This window comes from Polyodon spathula, chromosome 7 (genome assembly GCF_017654505.1).
Source record: "Polyodon spathula isolate WHYD16114869_AA chromosome 7, ASM1765450v1, whole genome shotgun sequence".
Classification (NCBI taxonomy): domain Eukaryota; kingdom Metazoa; phylum Chordata; class Actinopteri; order Acipenseriformes; family Polyodontidae; genus Polyodon; species Polyodon spathula.
The window spans coordinates 24,915,554-24,930,760 of NC_054540.1; the positions used below are offsets into that span (position 1 = coordinate 24,915,554).

General features: G+C 37.6%; 1 protein-coding gene across 12 annotated transcripts in view; it reads right to left on the reverse strand.

The window, feature by feature from the left end:
* LOC121318410 (liprin-beta-1-like) overlaps positions 1–15,207 on the reverse strand; it is a 55,661-nt gene that overhangs the window by 18,503 nt on the left and 21,951 nt on the right. For 6 of the 12 annotated variants that reach the window (XM_041255031.1, XM_041255033.1, XM_041255035.1 and 3 more), the window contains exons 3-10: positions 10,478–10,683; positions 6,019–6,105; positions 5,446–5,559; positions 4,392–4,523; positions 3,254–3,355; positions 1,575–1,667; positions 1,130–1,222; positions 322–427 (exon numbers count right to left, since the gene is read on the reverse strand). In XM_041255031.1, coding sequence (XP_041110965.1) covers positions 322–427; positions 1,130–1,222; positions 1,575–1,667; positions 3,254–3,355; positions 4,392–4,523; positions 5,446–5,559; positions 6,019–6,105; positions 10,478–10,683 — 933 coding nt within the window. The remainder of the gene's footprint in view (positions 1–321; positions 428–1,129; positions 1,223–1,574; positions 1,668–3,253; positions 3,356–4,391; positions 4,524–5,445; positions 5,560–6,018; positions 6,106–10,477; positions 10,684–15,207) is intronic. The other 6 variants (XM_041255039.1, XM_041255041.1, XM_041255037.1 and 3 more) reach the window with 3 other exon arrangements.

Below are 15,207 nucleotides of genomic sequence, written 5' to 3' on the forward strand. Positions count from 1 at the left end.
TTTACTATTTACAGGTATGTGTTTAGGTAAAATGAACATTTTTGTTTCATTCTTTAAACTACTGACAACATTTCTCCCAAATTCCAAGTAAAAATATTGTCATTTAGAGCATTTATTTGCAGAAAATGACAACTGGTCAAAATAACAAAAAAGATGCAGTGTTGTCAGACCTCAAATAATGCAAAGAAAATAAGTTCAGATTCATTTTTAAACAACACAATACTAATGTTTTAACTTAGGAAGAATTCAGAAATCAATATTTGGTGGAATAACCCTGATTTTCAAGCTGAATATTTGAAGGAAGAATATTTATCCCTGTACCTTTTTCATCCTTTTCTGAACCTCCGGTTGCACTTGTGATCTTGTAGAGGCTCTCCACCTCTCCATTTTTCTGCTCTAGTTTGTCCTTCAACATCACCAACTCATCCTGTCCAGAAGAGTACGACGCATGAATAAGGAGTGCAACAGAACGTACCGATGCATGCCATATTGGGTACATACTGTCGTTTGTATACATACACATATTTTTTAGTATAGCAATTTTAACTAATAAAATGGGAACTTTATGCTACAATACAGATGGATTTATCTACTGTGTTGTTACGACTATTTTTTTTAAGGGGCGGGGAAGTTACAAGTCTCACAAGCGTTCATAGAACCAAATCAAACAAGAAATACATGTATAAAAAAAAAACAGTACAAAATAAAACTGTGGTTCAGGGTTTACCAAGTCATATGTAGAATGCAGGCAGGGCAAGACAAACCTCACACAAATGATATATACTAAAGCTCTAGGGATTGACATCCTCAGCACAGATTATGTATACTGTACTATACTAAAATATTTTATGAGGTTTACTTGTTGCATCAGGCTGCTGCACAAGCTCAGAGCAAAGCTAACAGACAAAACAGATTTATCCAGAAATAAACATGATAACAACCAATTTCAATACATTAAATGTTACCTTAGAATACGCATCCACCATTTTTAAGTTTAGTATTAATTTTAAGGACATTTTTTGTGCTTCTAGTCTTCTTAATCTATCTAAATACTGAACAGCAAATACACAATGAGCTAAACACTTATGTTGGAGCACAGTGCATACAAAGTACCAATAGAACACCAAACCTTTAGTGTCTGGCTTTTGTGTTCCATCCTCTGCTTTTCATATTGCATCTGACCCACCTTGATTTTCAGGCTAGAGAGTTTGGCCATAAGCGACTAGTAAGAGAAGAATTAGAAAAGAAAGAGCTTGACAGAGGAAGGAGGAGAAAAAAAGTAGAACAGCAATAAGATTTGAGAGAGGTTAAGAAAGGAATTGAGAGAAGTATAACAAGAGAACATGGGTACAGCCACCTACAAATAAAAGCATTACTCATCACTTATAAAGTGGAAGACATACATGCTTCTCTAATTTTCAAAAAGGATCAGACCCACCTTATAACTATACAGGTCAAATTCAACATGTACAATAAATATGTAAGTTTAGGTATGTGGCAAAAATACACCAGTACAAAGACAGCACACTGTATTCATAGAATCACATGGTACTGCAGCAACACTAAAATGTTACCTTTGTTGATTTCAGTTTCTTTTCATACTGCAGCCTTTCATTTTCCATGTCTGTTATCTTGAACCTCAGCTCGTTTATCTCCTGGATCAATCCCTTTTGAATGATCACACAAGAAGCAGTTACACAGCCTGTTACAATAATCCTAGGGCTTGCAAGGTTAATACAGAAAATAGCAAAAAATAAAACATGCATTGTAAACTTGTGTACTGCTAATTTTGATACTATTTTCTACGTTATACCAACATAAAAGGCATGTTTTCTTCTCAGTGTAGTGACAGAATTATTACTTAGAGGAGTATGACTTGCATATTAAAATACAATACTTACAGCATTTCATATTGGATAGATATATGACAAGAAATAAATAGCTATTCCACTACAGTATCTATAGTACAGTACACTCCCCTTCTTACTTCGGTCCATATCTATATAGTACAGTATACTGAAAAAGGTCAAAATCACTTGTCTAAAAAGTTAAGCCAGCTCAATAAGAATGTTTATACACACCTACTGGCTAATTGTTTGCCATTCAGCACGCAAGCATGCACACAGATTAAACAGAACAAGTGTTTGCAGGTTGCATCCTCTTGTTAAGAATACAGGTTTTACTATGGGAAAGCTAAAATAAGAGGTTCGAAAACTGCACAATAAAAAGCACCCCTTTACTGTTCATTCACTCATTGACTGAAGCTGTAGCATTAAATATCAACAAACAAATATTACAGTAGTTTCGATCCACAAGGGAATCCCATATTTCTCTTTCCGCCAGTGTAAATCAAGTCAAAGTACTTGATTTACACTAGTAGTAAAATGGTGTTGCACTACCATGACTGAGCTTGGTGTACAATGATGTGTGGCACGATTTGGACAGCAGCATGTTGTCAATCCTTTTTAAAATGTTTTGTAGGGCATGTTCAACCTGTGACTTAATTTTCACCCGAGACAGAATATCAACCATGCATCTTTATACAACACCTCTATAGCTTAGATTTAAGCTTGCTTTATAAACTGCCAGCTAAAGCAAATGATATGCAAGCTGATAAAGCCATTCCAAAGTCATAGAACAAGGCAGATCAATTTGAATGCTTCTCTCTTCCACTGTAAGTATAGAATATACAGAATGAAGAAAGAGTTACAGGAAACAGAAACAAAAGAAGAAAGCAAAGACCTATGTTTGGCGCATGGTATGAATTACATATTTTAATGAAGCAAAATGAAAGACAGATCATCTGCAATGTCAGGGAAGCAGCAAAGAGTAAGCTAATAAAATATTTGGAGTCTAAAAATAATTGGATATATAGCAGATAGACACATTTTCTGCACATTTCAGATTAACTGCAGAATGTAGTGCATAAGTCTGGCTACAACAATACTGACACATATAAAAGCAGAACTTACCAGCATCTAACACAGCTGGAAGTAATTGTAGAAAGATCTTTCAAGTTTTGTTCAGCAAGTTTAATTTTTTGATCATAAGATTTATGGTTGACATTGTTCAGCTTTTCATCTTAAAAAAAACTAATCTGATTAAATAGTTCAGGTTAAATTAGTTTTTGTTTTAAATCCATGATGCACATTTATATATAAAATTTAATTTGCTCCACTCTAATTAATTGAGATCATGCACAAACAACACTGGGCCAGATGTTAAAGCTGAAAAGCATAGTGTTTAAAGTCACCTCTTGATCCCCATACTGTGACCTCTTTTCCTGGAAAAGTACTAGTTCCACCTCCAGTGTTTCCATCTGGTCTCGGAGCTCATAGATTAAGTTATGCAGTGACTACAGAGTATGGAGCAAGCAAAAGATTGAAAAGCAGGAAGATGGAAAGACAAGTGTTGTTTTTAAGACAGGGTAAGCTAAGGTAACATGGAAGCATTGAGAACTGTAACAGTAAACCTGTACATGCAGTAGTAGAAAGTAGATAACCTGCAAATTCTTAAGAAATGTTAAAACAACGTGCTTACTGTAGTCCCCCATCCTTTACCACCCACATATTACTGTGTCATGGAATATAAATCAACTTTCCATACAAAATCTTTGCAAACAACTCATGGCTATGTGCAGCCAAGGCAGAGTTTAATAATTACAAGTCTGTTGCAATTTGTGAACTGGAGCATTTTTTTGCTTTTGATTCAAGAAAACCTTTTTGCAACGCTCACAGGAATGAAATCAATTCCGCTGCTACAAACAGGATAATGCTATTCTATATAAATAAAATAAAATTCCTCGAAAATACAAAATGGATTACAAGTTTTAACAGTAGAGTACATGAAGAACTGGCCCAGCAAGCACTAATCTCAACCAATATTACATCAATCGGGTAAGAAGATATTTACACACTTAATACAGCCTTCAATACAATCTGTTTGGAAAAACAGATACGGTAAAAAATAGAAAGTATGTTTGCAACTTGTAGAAGTGTTAATATTTGTATTTATTTGCAAATTGTTTAATACAAACAATTTTTACACTTCAGCATCTTTAAAAAAAAAAAAAAAAAAAAAAAAAAAAAAAAGTCAAAAACCCAAATGAATGCCTCGCCAGAATTATTAATATTTTATCAGTGGTGTATGAAGAAAATCTACCATCACACCATGTTATTCTTTGCACCTTCAAGCTGAAATGCAGAAGTAAATTGAAACAAAACACTTACCCAAGTCAAGAAGCACTGCAGTTAGTGGACTAAGCGTAATTTAAAGGTTAAACCGTCATTTCCACAAGCATTTATGGTATTAAAAACAAATGGTTGCATAATAATACCAACTCAAAAAAGGTTAGTGGTACATGTAGCTAAGGTGCTCGAACTGCCTCCTACCTCACTGTCCCTGAACCTCTCATCAAAATCCAGACGGTCTTTCTCCATAGCGGTCAGCTTTAGTTTTAGGTTGGAAATCTCAGCCATGAGATCCAATTTCTGAGTCTCCAGGGCAGATCTGCTCAAAAGTTCCTGTGGAAAATGGCAGCATTATTGTACAGTTCACAAAAAAAAAAAAAAAATGATTCCATGCAGTTTGGTAGCTGATGAGGTCATTGGAACACAACCACCTTTATTTGAAACAGTTGATTTGTGTGTAGTGTGCTTGAAAAAAAAAAAGGGAGAGTCATTCTGTAACTGAGTTTTACCTTTGGTTGGGGTGGGACAGGGGTATGCCTTTAAAAGTATTCCTTTAAAATAATAAACATCAGCACCTGAACACCTTACTGTTTGTGACCAATTTCCAATTTCTTTCACTTCAAATATGAAACACAAGCACCAATTATAAATCTTAGGTCAATTGTTGCAGTTCCATGCTGTCCTTATCTTAATTTTGAAGCTCTACTTGATTATTTTTTATTTATTTCCCCACAATTTAGACTGTCCAATTATGTTTTTTCTCCTTACCGCGGCGAGTCCCCACACAGTACAGACGTTCTGAGGGCATGCGAGCGTCCTCCGATCTCACAAGCCTAAAGCCAGAATTGCTTTTATGCCAAGCAATCCAGAGCAGAGGTGGGAGGGCTACCAATCTAGAAGAACAGAGATCATCCCTGCTTTTTATCCACTCTGAATGTGCTCGGTGCCCGGCCACTATGGTTCGCTGTTGCTCGATGAGGAGAAGCAATCCCTGCCAGTTTCCCATCCCCTATCCAGGCAGCGTCAGAGCCAATGTGACGCCCGCTTCGGAGTCCCCAGCAAAGTTCGGAATCTTTACACAGCCTGGACGCGAACTGGTGCTGCCCAAGCTGTATGACTAATCCTACGCTCCTAGCGGCAGCACTTTAACTGGAAGAACCAGTCTGGGACCCCGAAGAAATCATTTCACATACAAGAATGCAAAATTACCAACATCCATAAAATGAAAGAAAACACTAAATGCACAGCAGTTTACCTGTTGCAGCATTTCCTCAGTAGCATTAAGTTTCTCTCTATGCTCCTCCAAGCAAAAGTCAAGATCTCGGATCTTCTCTCCTTGTGCTTCCACTTGATCTGTTAACACACTCACCTAGAAAATACAATTCAAGTGACGATATAGCAAAACTGAGGGCGGATGAGACGCTTTGAAGATATGAAGCATCATACTGTTAACTTGTCCAGCAGGTCTCAGACAACTCACATTTTAAATATCAGCAAATATTAAAGCAATAAATTGGTTACTAGAAGAAAATATTGTGATTTAAATAAAAAAAAAAAAAAAGTCTTATGAACCATAGGAAAACAGATTCACTAAATAAAAACACTTCTGTGGAGAGTTTGTAATTTCTATCACTAGAGACAAAAGACTATTAGGCTAATCGGTAAAGACTATTTAACTAACAGTCAATGTCCACAGTAGTTGAGTAGGGTTATAAAAACATCCCCATGATAACAATTGTCAAGAGATCTTTTGGGTTTTTTCATTGCTTGTGATCCCGCTACCATACGTTTAATTTCTTTAAATACAAAAAGTCTCAGAGCTAGTTACTTGCAGAACTAGGGATTCTTTATCACTCTCCAGGCGAGTCAGTCTTTCCTGGTAAACATCACCACTCACAGAGATGTGTCCATTGGTCTGAAACACACATAAGCATGGGTTAAGACAGCAGCTTTGCAACAACATTTCCTGGTACACTTCAGTCTTTTAAGGTTGCATAGATAATGTGACCCAACACCAGTACCCCAAAGGCCTATTATATACCAACAAGCATATCGGTTATGTCACTTATTAAAGTGAAGTTATATTGAAGCCTTAAGAAAGTTAAGTAATGAAGCCAAGAAATCAAGAAATCCACCCCTAATCAATTCTTTTCAATAGCTGTAATATTTTCCAGACACTTGTTTTAAAAGGAAGAAAAAAAAGTAAATCCCAGTTTTCAAAATTGTTAGCTGATCTGTAAAACAAAAATTACCCCACCCCCCCATCGCTATGGGTAAATGTATTAGTAGTTTACAATTTTAAAATCATAAAGGAGTAATGGCTTTCAAATGGTAGTCTCTCTCATTATTCTGGCAGATAATTTTCATTCTACACACAGCGCAGAACTTGAAAGGCAGCAGCTTAAACAGAAACTGATTTAAACTTGGACCTGGAGGTTACTGCTCAACTAGAGCAAATGCTTTTTTTAGCTCACACATACACACATATATATCTTCTTTTCAGAGTCTCTGAGGTGCACTACATTGATAGTAGGTTTATATATTTTTACACAATGCTGCTTGTGTTAGGACTAACAGATTAAGCATCTCCATGGCAGCTGAACCAACTGTAACCCTTGGCAACCCTGAGTTTGTCAAACAAGATAATCAAATTATACCACAGGACTCTGTGGTTATTTGAGGACACCCTGAATGAAGCAAAAATAAATGTCAATAAAGTGGACCTATGTAGTGTTTACTAATTGCATTGTATTAATATGTGTTGGTCTTTTATCAGGCTTTATCAAAGGATCATGGTAAAGCTGACCTGGACTAAAAAAAATAAAACACATTTAATTATTGGAATCAGATTACCCTTATGTACATTTAATTTTCAAAAATGATCTACATGAAGTCACATACATATCAATTGGTTTCACAAGAGAAGTAAGAAACAACACCAAATCATAGGTTACTTCAGTAAAGCTCCAAATCTATTCCACCAAGAACTTTCATCAATGCAGAACAGTTTAACATCAACCTTAACTTACTGACATATCTGTCTACTAAACTACAAAACTAGGACTGTAAACCCAAACCCACCCCCCCCCCCCCCCCCCCCCCCCCCCCCCCCCCCCCCCGCCCTCCCCCAATCCCATTAATTTCTGCTGCAGTTAATAACTGGTAAATTACTTTTGCCTTAAACCATAAACAGCATTTCTTATTCCCCAGTGTTATTTCTCACCCTGCCACACATAACGTATAAAATATACATTAGATTGTAGGACAGCCCATGATAGACTGGGAATCACATACTCTACTGCATAGGGAACTCCGGTAGAATTTCCTATTGTTTTAAACGCCAATAAAATTTAAAGTCTGGCATGTGATAAATTGATCTGTTCATGGGCAACACAGTGCTGCTTTGCAGGACTGAACGGATTATTAGTTCATCCACGTCCCATCTAATCTATGCTGCTAAGTCCTCTGTAAGAAAGTACTGTACCGCTAAATTGGTTGTGTCTGTTAGCACACAGGTCGCACTTGGTTAAATATTTAAGTAAAAATGGTAAAAACTGAAAACATCCGATTTAGTCCAAAGTTGAAGATTATGATACAGAGACTCTCTTAATGCCAGTTAAGTGGTATTCTATGACTTGTGCTCAATATCCTTTCTATTTTTGGATGTCCCGATAAATAGAAAATGCATTTGTATTCATTTCATAAAGCTGTTCTTAACAGTGAGGCTTAATATGCACCAGCTTCAACTTTTTAAAATCACAAATTATTTCATACGTGACAGACGGGTGAAGCAATGGGGATAGGCAGCACAAAGTACTGTGAATACTATCTGGTACATCATGAGATTTACCTTCATGATTTTTAACTTTCAATTCAATAAGGATGCCTTCTGATATACAGTACTCCTCTATTAATAGCAGGTACCGGTATTTCATTTCTAAATTAAAAGTTTCTATAGATAAAATCACAAATTCCCATTTTATGATTATTCTATTAAAAAACAAAAATAATCTAAAACCTATTTGTACAGAACTATGGTTAATCACCTATCACCTTACCTTTCTCATCCATTTAAAATGTTTATAGATATCCAATGTTTTATCCATTTTTTTCCCCAGAGATGCCAAGTTGTAAAAAAAAAAAATAAATAAATTAAAAAAACCTACAGGTGCATTGCCATAAAAATGTCAAGTTCTGACCTTCAAACTGTGGAAAGGATACATTAAACCTTTATACTTAGAATAAAAAAGAAAAAAAGAAAAGGCTTTTCAACTGGGACTCACATAAACCTCATATAAAACACCTACAAAATGTTGCCATTCCCAATATCGTTTCCCGAGGAATGTGCCCTGACTAGTACTCTTTGTGGACAGATCCCCTGTGAGGAGTTTTTGGTTGGTGATTGTGTGAAAAAAAAAAAACAAGCAACCAATTCCTGACTGCTTGCATTGGCAACCATAAGTCTGTTAAGCATCTTGTCATCAAACTCGAGCAATTAACTTATTCTGCAAGACAGTAGCCTTTTAGCAGTACTGTTTTTCAAAACATTAATTCCTCCAAATTATGATTATATATTATAGCAATAATTTTGACTTCTAGTGGAATAATAAAAACCAGCACCCCAATACTAAGTTTTAGTTTACAAATGACAATGCTGTTCTCCAAATGGAGAATGGTGCAACTGTATTAGGATACCATACAGATACAGCTTCAGACTGGATGCTATGGATACTTGGCACAGTAAAACAGATGTGAACATGCCTTATGCATCTTGATCACATCAAATGTTTAGTTCTTTTGTTTCCTAAAAGAAGCTTTTTAAAGGTGCAGTGTTCCTAGTTGTAAAAACTATGATGAATATACAATATTTTCTATACTTTTGAGGCATAAGCAATTAGGAAATAACACTTACTACCCAGGAACAAAAAAAAATTGTTACACGGTGTAATCAGGAAGTGGAAGCTGCATCACACCACCCAGGCACTGCCAAGAAAAGGCCGTCCCTCAAAACTCAGTGCTCAAACAAGAAGGAGACTTGTGAGAGAGGCCACAGAGAGGCCAACAATCACTTTGAAGGAGCTACAGAGTTCGGTGGCTGGGAGTGGAGTAATGGTGCACCAGTCAACCATATCAAGAGCTCTGCATAACACTTGCCTGTATGGGAGGGTGGCAAGAAAGAAGCTGTTACTCAAAAAGTAAAATCTGAAAGCACGTCTGGAGTTTGCCAGAGAGCATGAGAGTGACCCAGCTGCGATGTGGGAAAAGGTTTTGTAGTCAGATGAGACCAAGATAGAGCTTTTTGGCCAAAACTCAAAGCGCTATGTGTGGCGCAAACGTAACACTGCCCACGCCTCAAGACACATCATCCCTACAGTGAAGTATGGTGGTGGCCGCATCATGCTGTGGGGATGTTTCTCATCAGCAGGGACTGGGCATCTTGTTACAATTGAAGGAAGAATGGATGAAGCAAAATACAGAAATACTGCAAGAGAATCTGCTTCAGTGATCTAAAAAACTGAAGCTTAGGAGGCCAAATTCACCTTTCAGCAGAACAATGATCCCAAGCACAAGACCAAAGCAACATTGAAATGGCTCAAGAACAAAAAGGTGAATGTCCTACAATGGCCAAGTCAAAGTCCTGATCTCAATCCCATTGAGAATCTGTGGCACTATTTGAAAATTGAGGTCCACAAGAGTCGTCCACCCAACCTGAACAACCTGGAGCAAATCTGCCAAGAAGAATATGCCAAAATCACTCTGACACTGTGTGCAAAGCTGGTACATACTTACCCCAAAAGACTTAAAGCTGTTATTGCAGCGAAAGGTGGCTCTACCAACTATTAATGTATGGGGGTTGAATACTTATGCAAGCAAGATATTTCAGTTTTTTATTTTTCTTTAAAATATTTCCCAACATAAAACTAATGTCACCTTACAATAATTGATTTTGAGTTTCTGTGTTTTAAAATAAAATATCGAACAGAACGAAATTTCAATGTAACATTTGTAATTCAGTAATATAAGAGAATTGGTCAGGGGTCTGAATACTTTTGCAAGGCAGTGTATATATGTATTAATTTGTGGAAGAATATATCCAGCAATTATTTATGGCTTCAGCTCAGTTGGTTAAGGACAGCAATGTTAAAAAAAAAAAAAAGGCACTGATATAAGTACGCAGCTTAATATAACTCTAGCCTATTCCATCTGCCTACTTTTTTCAATAAAACTGACTAACAAATAATCAAGTAGAGGCACTTAATGTTATTGCACCAGTAAGATTAACGTACCACGTGACCCTGGAGCCATTCAACCACAGTCTCTGCAGTGGAGTCTGGGATTTGACAGCGTAATCCTTCTTTTTCTTCTACTTCCATCAGTTCCAATAAGCCACGAAGGTCTTCAACCAAGTGCAGTACTCGCAGGCTGCCCATGAAGGGAGAGGTAGGGGACTGGCAGTCGAAGATGCCATTTGAGTACTCTAAAGCCTTGGAGCCTACAAGAAGCAAATGTCATTTTACTTAAGTCAATTACACAAGATCTCAAAACCACTTCAAGACCCAAATAAGTCTGTACTTAAAGGCTTAATGATAAAACAAATACAAAAAAAAAAAAAAAAAAAAGATGTACTTTGTTTCCCTTTAAATTAACTCTTTCAAAATAGTGAATGCATTAGATAAATATCCTTAAGGTAACAAATAAGTAAGCAGATCACATCAGGGATTGCAATAAAGGGCGCTGCAACTATGGAAGCCTCCAAGGTATTATCTTTTGGCATTATCTTCGAATCAGCATTAAAAATGTCAAAGCTATAAATAGTTAAAATGTACCCAAAGAAAATAATCAACAAAAATTATTTTGTTAACAAGATGTGGGCTTTAAAATGAAAATATTAGCTCATTTGTCATCTACTGTGGGGACATTCAGCAGGATATTAAAGCTACTCTGGGAAATTGGCACTGCAAGTGCATCCTAAAATATTCTAATCCCAATTAAAAAAAAAAAAAAAAAAAAAAAAAAAAAGTGTTTAGAATAGAAATAAGTCTCCCATTGCATTCCAGTTTCATACATTCCCGGTTTTACTACGAGTTGGAAAAGAAGACTTGTTACCTGTACACTGTGGCTAATCAACCTCCTAGTAAACCCTGGAATGGGTGAAACTACTTTGCAATAGGAGTTTCATTTCCATCCTTGCACAGAAATAAGGTTCACTTTAACAAACTTACATTTAGCAATAGTGACTACTAGTGGTGAAATGGGGCCACCCTTTTCCTGTCACTGATTTCCTTACAAGAATCAGTCAGGAAACATCTCAATCCAAAGGGGGGTTCAGCAATTTAGTTCCTCTCCACTTATGACAAATGTGATATTCCACTGAACAAACCAAAGCTTAATCCTGACACTAGTTTCTGATGCGATAAAACAAATGTTATAAAAAGCTTTTACATACAAAATTTCCTTGATCAAGACTTTGGTGTTTTGAAAATATAATCAGACATCCCAGGAATGTAATGCAGACTTTCAGGAATAGTCTTCGTTAAGTGCTGGCTGCTCTAGATGTGTTCAATAAATACTGCAAATGGTCAAGTTCTAAATTACAGTAGATACCTGTACAGTATGACTAGGGCATCTGATTTTCTGGTATTTTTTAAATTTATTTTTAAAATTGGGTAGAATAAATGTCATGAAAAAAACTGTTATTTTATATATATTATATATATATATATATATATATATATATATATATATATATAAATAAATAATACATAAATAAATATTCAGGTAGATAATCAGATTTTATTTAGAAAGAAATAAACAAATGCTTAAACACAAAGTACTGACAACAAAGTTGTTGTTAACTTTCTCTCTTGGAGGGACCCGAGGTATGGTGGTATAAGAGTAGGTACTGTGGGTTTTTTTTCCTGTTATAAGTGGGGAATAGAGAAAGACCAAAAAAAAAAAAAAAAAAAAACAAGTTTACTGTGTTTTCTTTTTTCTTTTCTTTTTTTTTTTTTTTTTTTTAACTTTTGGCCTGACTGTCAGATTTTGGTCCCAATATGGGGTCAAATTCAGAAGGGTTTAAATCCTTAACCTGTAGACATGGTTTCAAATGTATAGCTGAAAGCACTGTCTGTGGAGGTCTATTTCTAGTCCCAATGCAATCTTTTTCAAGTAGGATCCCTTAATGTCAATGGCTGTAGAGAGAAAAAAAAAAAAACACTTACTTTTTGAATTTATAGAGCAGATGGATGCTAGTGCGATGTTCTTACAAGAAACTCATTCAGATGTAGAAAACCAAATTTACTGGCACAGGGATTGGAAGGGTGAGGTTTTTTTTTTTTTTTAAAGTCATAGCTCAAATGTGAGCGCTGAGGTTGCTGTTTTGTTTTCTCCAGAGCTTGGGGCTCAGGTAGTTGCTGTACAAGAAGCAATTCGGTGGCAGCTTCTGAGGGTTGATGTTAAAATAGGAAATGTCCTTTTTACATTCATAAATATATACAACCCTAATTTGGGGAGTGAGTGCCTGTTTTTTTAAAAACACTCTGAGGTTTTCTAAATGTGATCCTGAAAATATGATTTTACTGGCTGGGGATTTAAATGCACCTTCGATCACGTGGCACACAGAAACCATGAGGAACCACACCCTCAGACAGGGAAAGAGTTAAAAAGTGTGTTAAATTTGTTTAACTTAGTTGATGTGTAGAGAGTATTACATCCCACAGAAAAGTTATTCTTGTCTGAAAGTCACTTTAAATCAGTTGTCAGGAGCAAGATTAGGCTGTTTTTATATCTCACAGTGAAACACGAATATGGTTGTTAAGAGTAATATTCATCCTAACAATTTATCTGATCACCACTATATTTCAGTTAATGTTTCCTGGCTGCTTCCCATACATGTTAATTCCTTTTGGCATTTTAACTGTAAATTGCTTCAGGATAATAATTTTAGACCATGCTTTGTTTATTTCTGGGAGAGTTGGAGAAAAAAAATGTATGAGTAAGACACTTGTAGGACACTGGAAAAATTCAGATCAAGATTTTGTGCCAACAATATACAAAAAACAGAATCAGGGGATTAAACGAGGCCATGAGAGAGTTGGAACAGTAGATTTTATAGCTCCAGCAGTGTGGATGGGGACAGTGGGGCTGCACTGGGGAAAACCCGGAATGAGAAAAAACACTGCCTGGGCAGCCTGCTAGAGGAGAGGAAGCAGGGTGCACTGGTCAGGGCTAGGTTCACACAGATTAAGAACATGGACAAATTCACCAGCTGCTTCTTTGGTCTGGAGAAGAAAACTGCTGAGTATAAGCGTTTTCATTGTTTAAAGCTGCCATGTGGAATAGAAGTTACCGACCAGGAGGAGATCAGCAGAGCTGCAGTGTCTTTCTACAGTGAACTGTACAGGCTGAGCGCTGTTATCATGGTGCAGTAGAGGAGCTGCAGCAGGACCTGCCCAGCCTGCCTGACAACGGGAGGCTCAGCCTGGACTCCCCGCTGACTTTGCAATAACTCACAGCTGCTGTACAGAACAGAACAATGGTAAAGCCCTGCTTTGATGGGATACCTGCCGAATTTTACAAGTGTTTCTGGACTTTGGGGAGGACTTTTTTTTCTGTGATGGTAGAATGCACCGTAGAGAAAGAACTCCCTTTTAGCTGCCACTTGACTGTGATAACCCTGCTACCTAAAAAGGAGGCCTGTGCCTATTGAAGAACTGGTGCCCGGTAGCATTGCTCTGTTCAGACTAAGATCTTTTCCTAAGCACTAACAAATCGTTTAAATGAGGTACATGGACACTTTAATTCATTCAGATCAAAGCTACTGCATCCCAAGGGTGTGCTCTGTCTGGATTACTGTACTCGCTGGCTATAGAGACATTTCTACATCAGCTGAGGAAACACCTGAGTGGGCTCAGGGCGCCTGGGATTCCTGACTCCCCACCTATAAAACTAATGGCGTACGCCGATGACATTGTAGTGTTCATAAGAGATAGCAATGCTGTACTTACTGGCCCTGTCTACATGTTTGCTCAAGCTTGACAAAGTGTCTTCTGCCCTGAATCATCTGGGGAAAATGTAATAAGTTGCTGGTGGGGGCTTGGCAGGGTGCTGGGCTTCCATTGCTACCACAACAGCTGCAGTGGAACAGGGAAGGGATCAGGGCTCTGGGGGTACTTTGGGGGGGGGGGGGGGGGGGGGGGGGGGATTTTCATGCAGAGGAATTGGGAGGGGATTGTGGAAAAGGTAAAATGTAGACTGTTAAAGTAGCAATGGCTACTGACCTAGCTGTCCTTCAGGGGGATGCTAGGACTTTTTTTGGGATGGTTTTCACTGGTTAAGACCTATTGTTTTGTACTTGCCCTAAGGGCAGACGGGACAGGGACTAATTCACTTGGTCAGCAGAGTGGTGGCTTTCCCTGCTCTGGCAGTGAGTCCGTCAGTGTGTGAGGGGAGAGAGGAGATGGGGCAGCTGCTCACCTTTAAGGGCTGCAGCAACATTCCCTTTAAGATTCTGGAGAAAAAACTGCTGTATAACACGTTTGTGAAAGTCCTCAATTTTAAAACAGCTAAGGGGTTTGGCTAACACCAAATGGAGAGCACAATTGTCTCTCTCTGAGTCTGTCTCCCCATGCTGGGGCGCACTGTACAAACCCCCATTCCCAAACGCTCAGGGTACTTGCAGTGGAGGATACTGCATAGTACAATCGCCACAAATAAATTTCTTAGCAGATTTAACCCTGAGGTTGTGGAGCAGTGTCCGTCATGTATCGAGGCAGATGCAATGTTCCACTCTTTATGTGACTGCTCAAGGCTGACCCCACTGTTCCATCTGTTGAAGGGCTGCTCTGGGGGATTGCTTTCACAAAGGAAGTCTTATTTTAGGTGTTCACGATTATGCCAAAAAAAGGCAAGTGTGCTTTATGGCTAATTTTATTGTTGGTCAAGCTAAACTGGCCATTTTAAAATCCCACAAGGCAAAGAGGGGGGGATACTGTAGTTGGTATTTATAGGATACTGG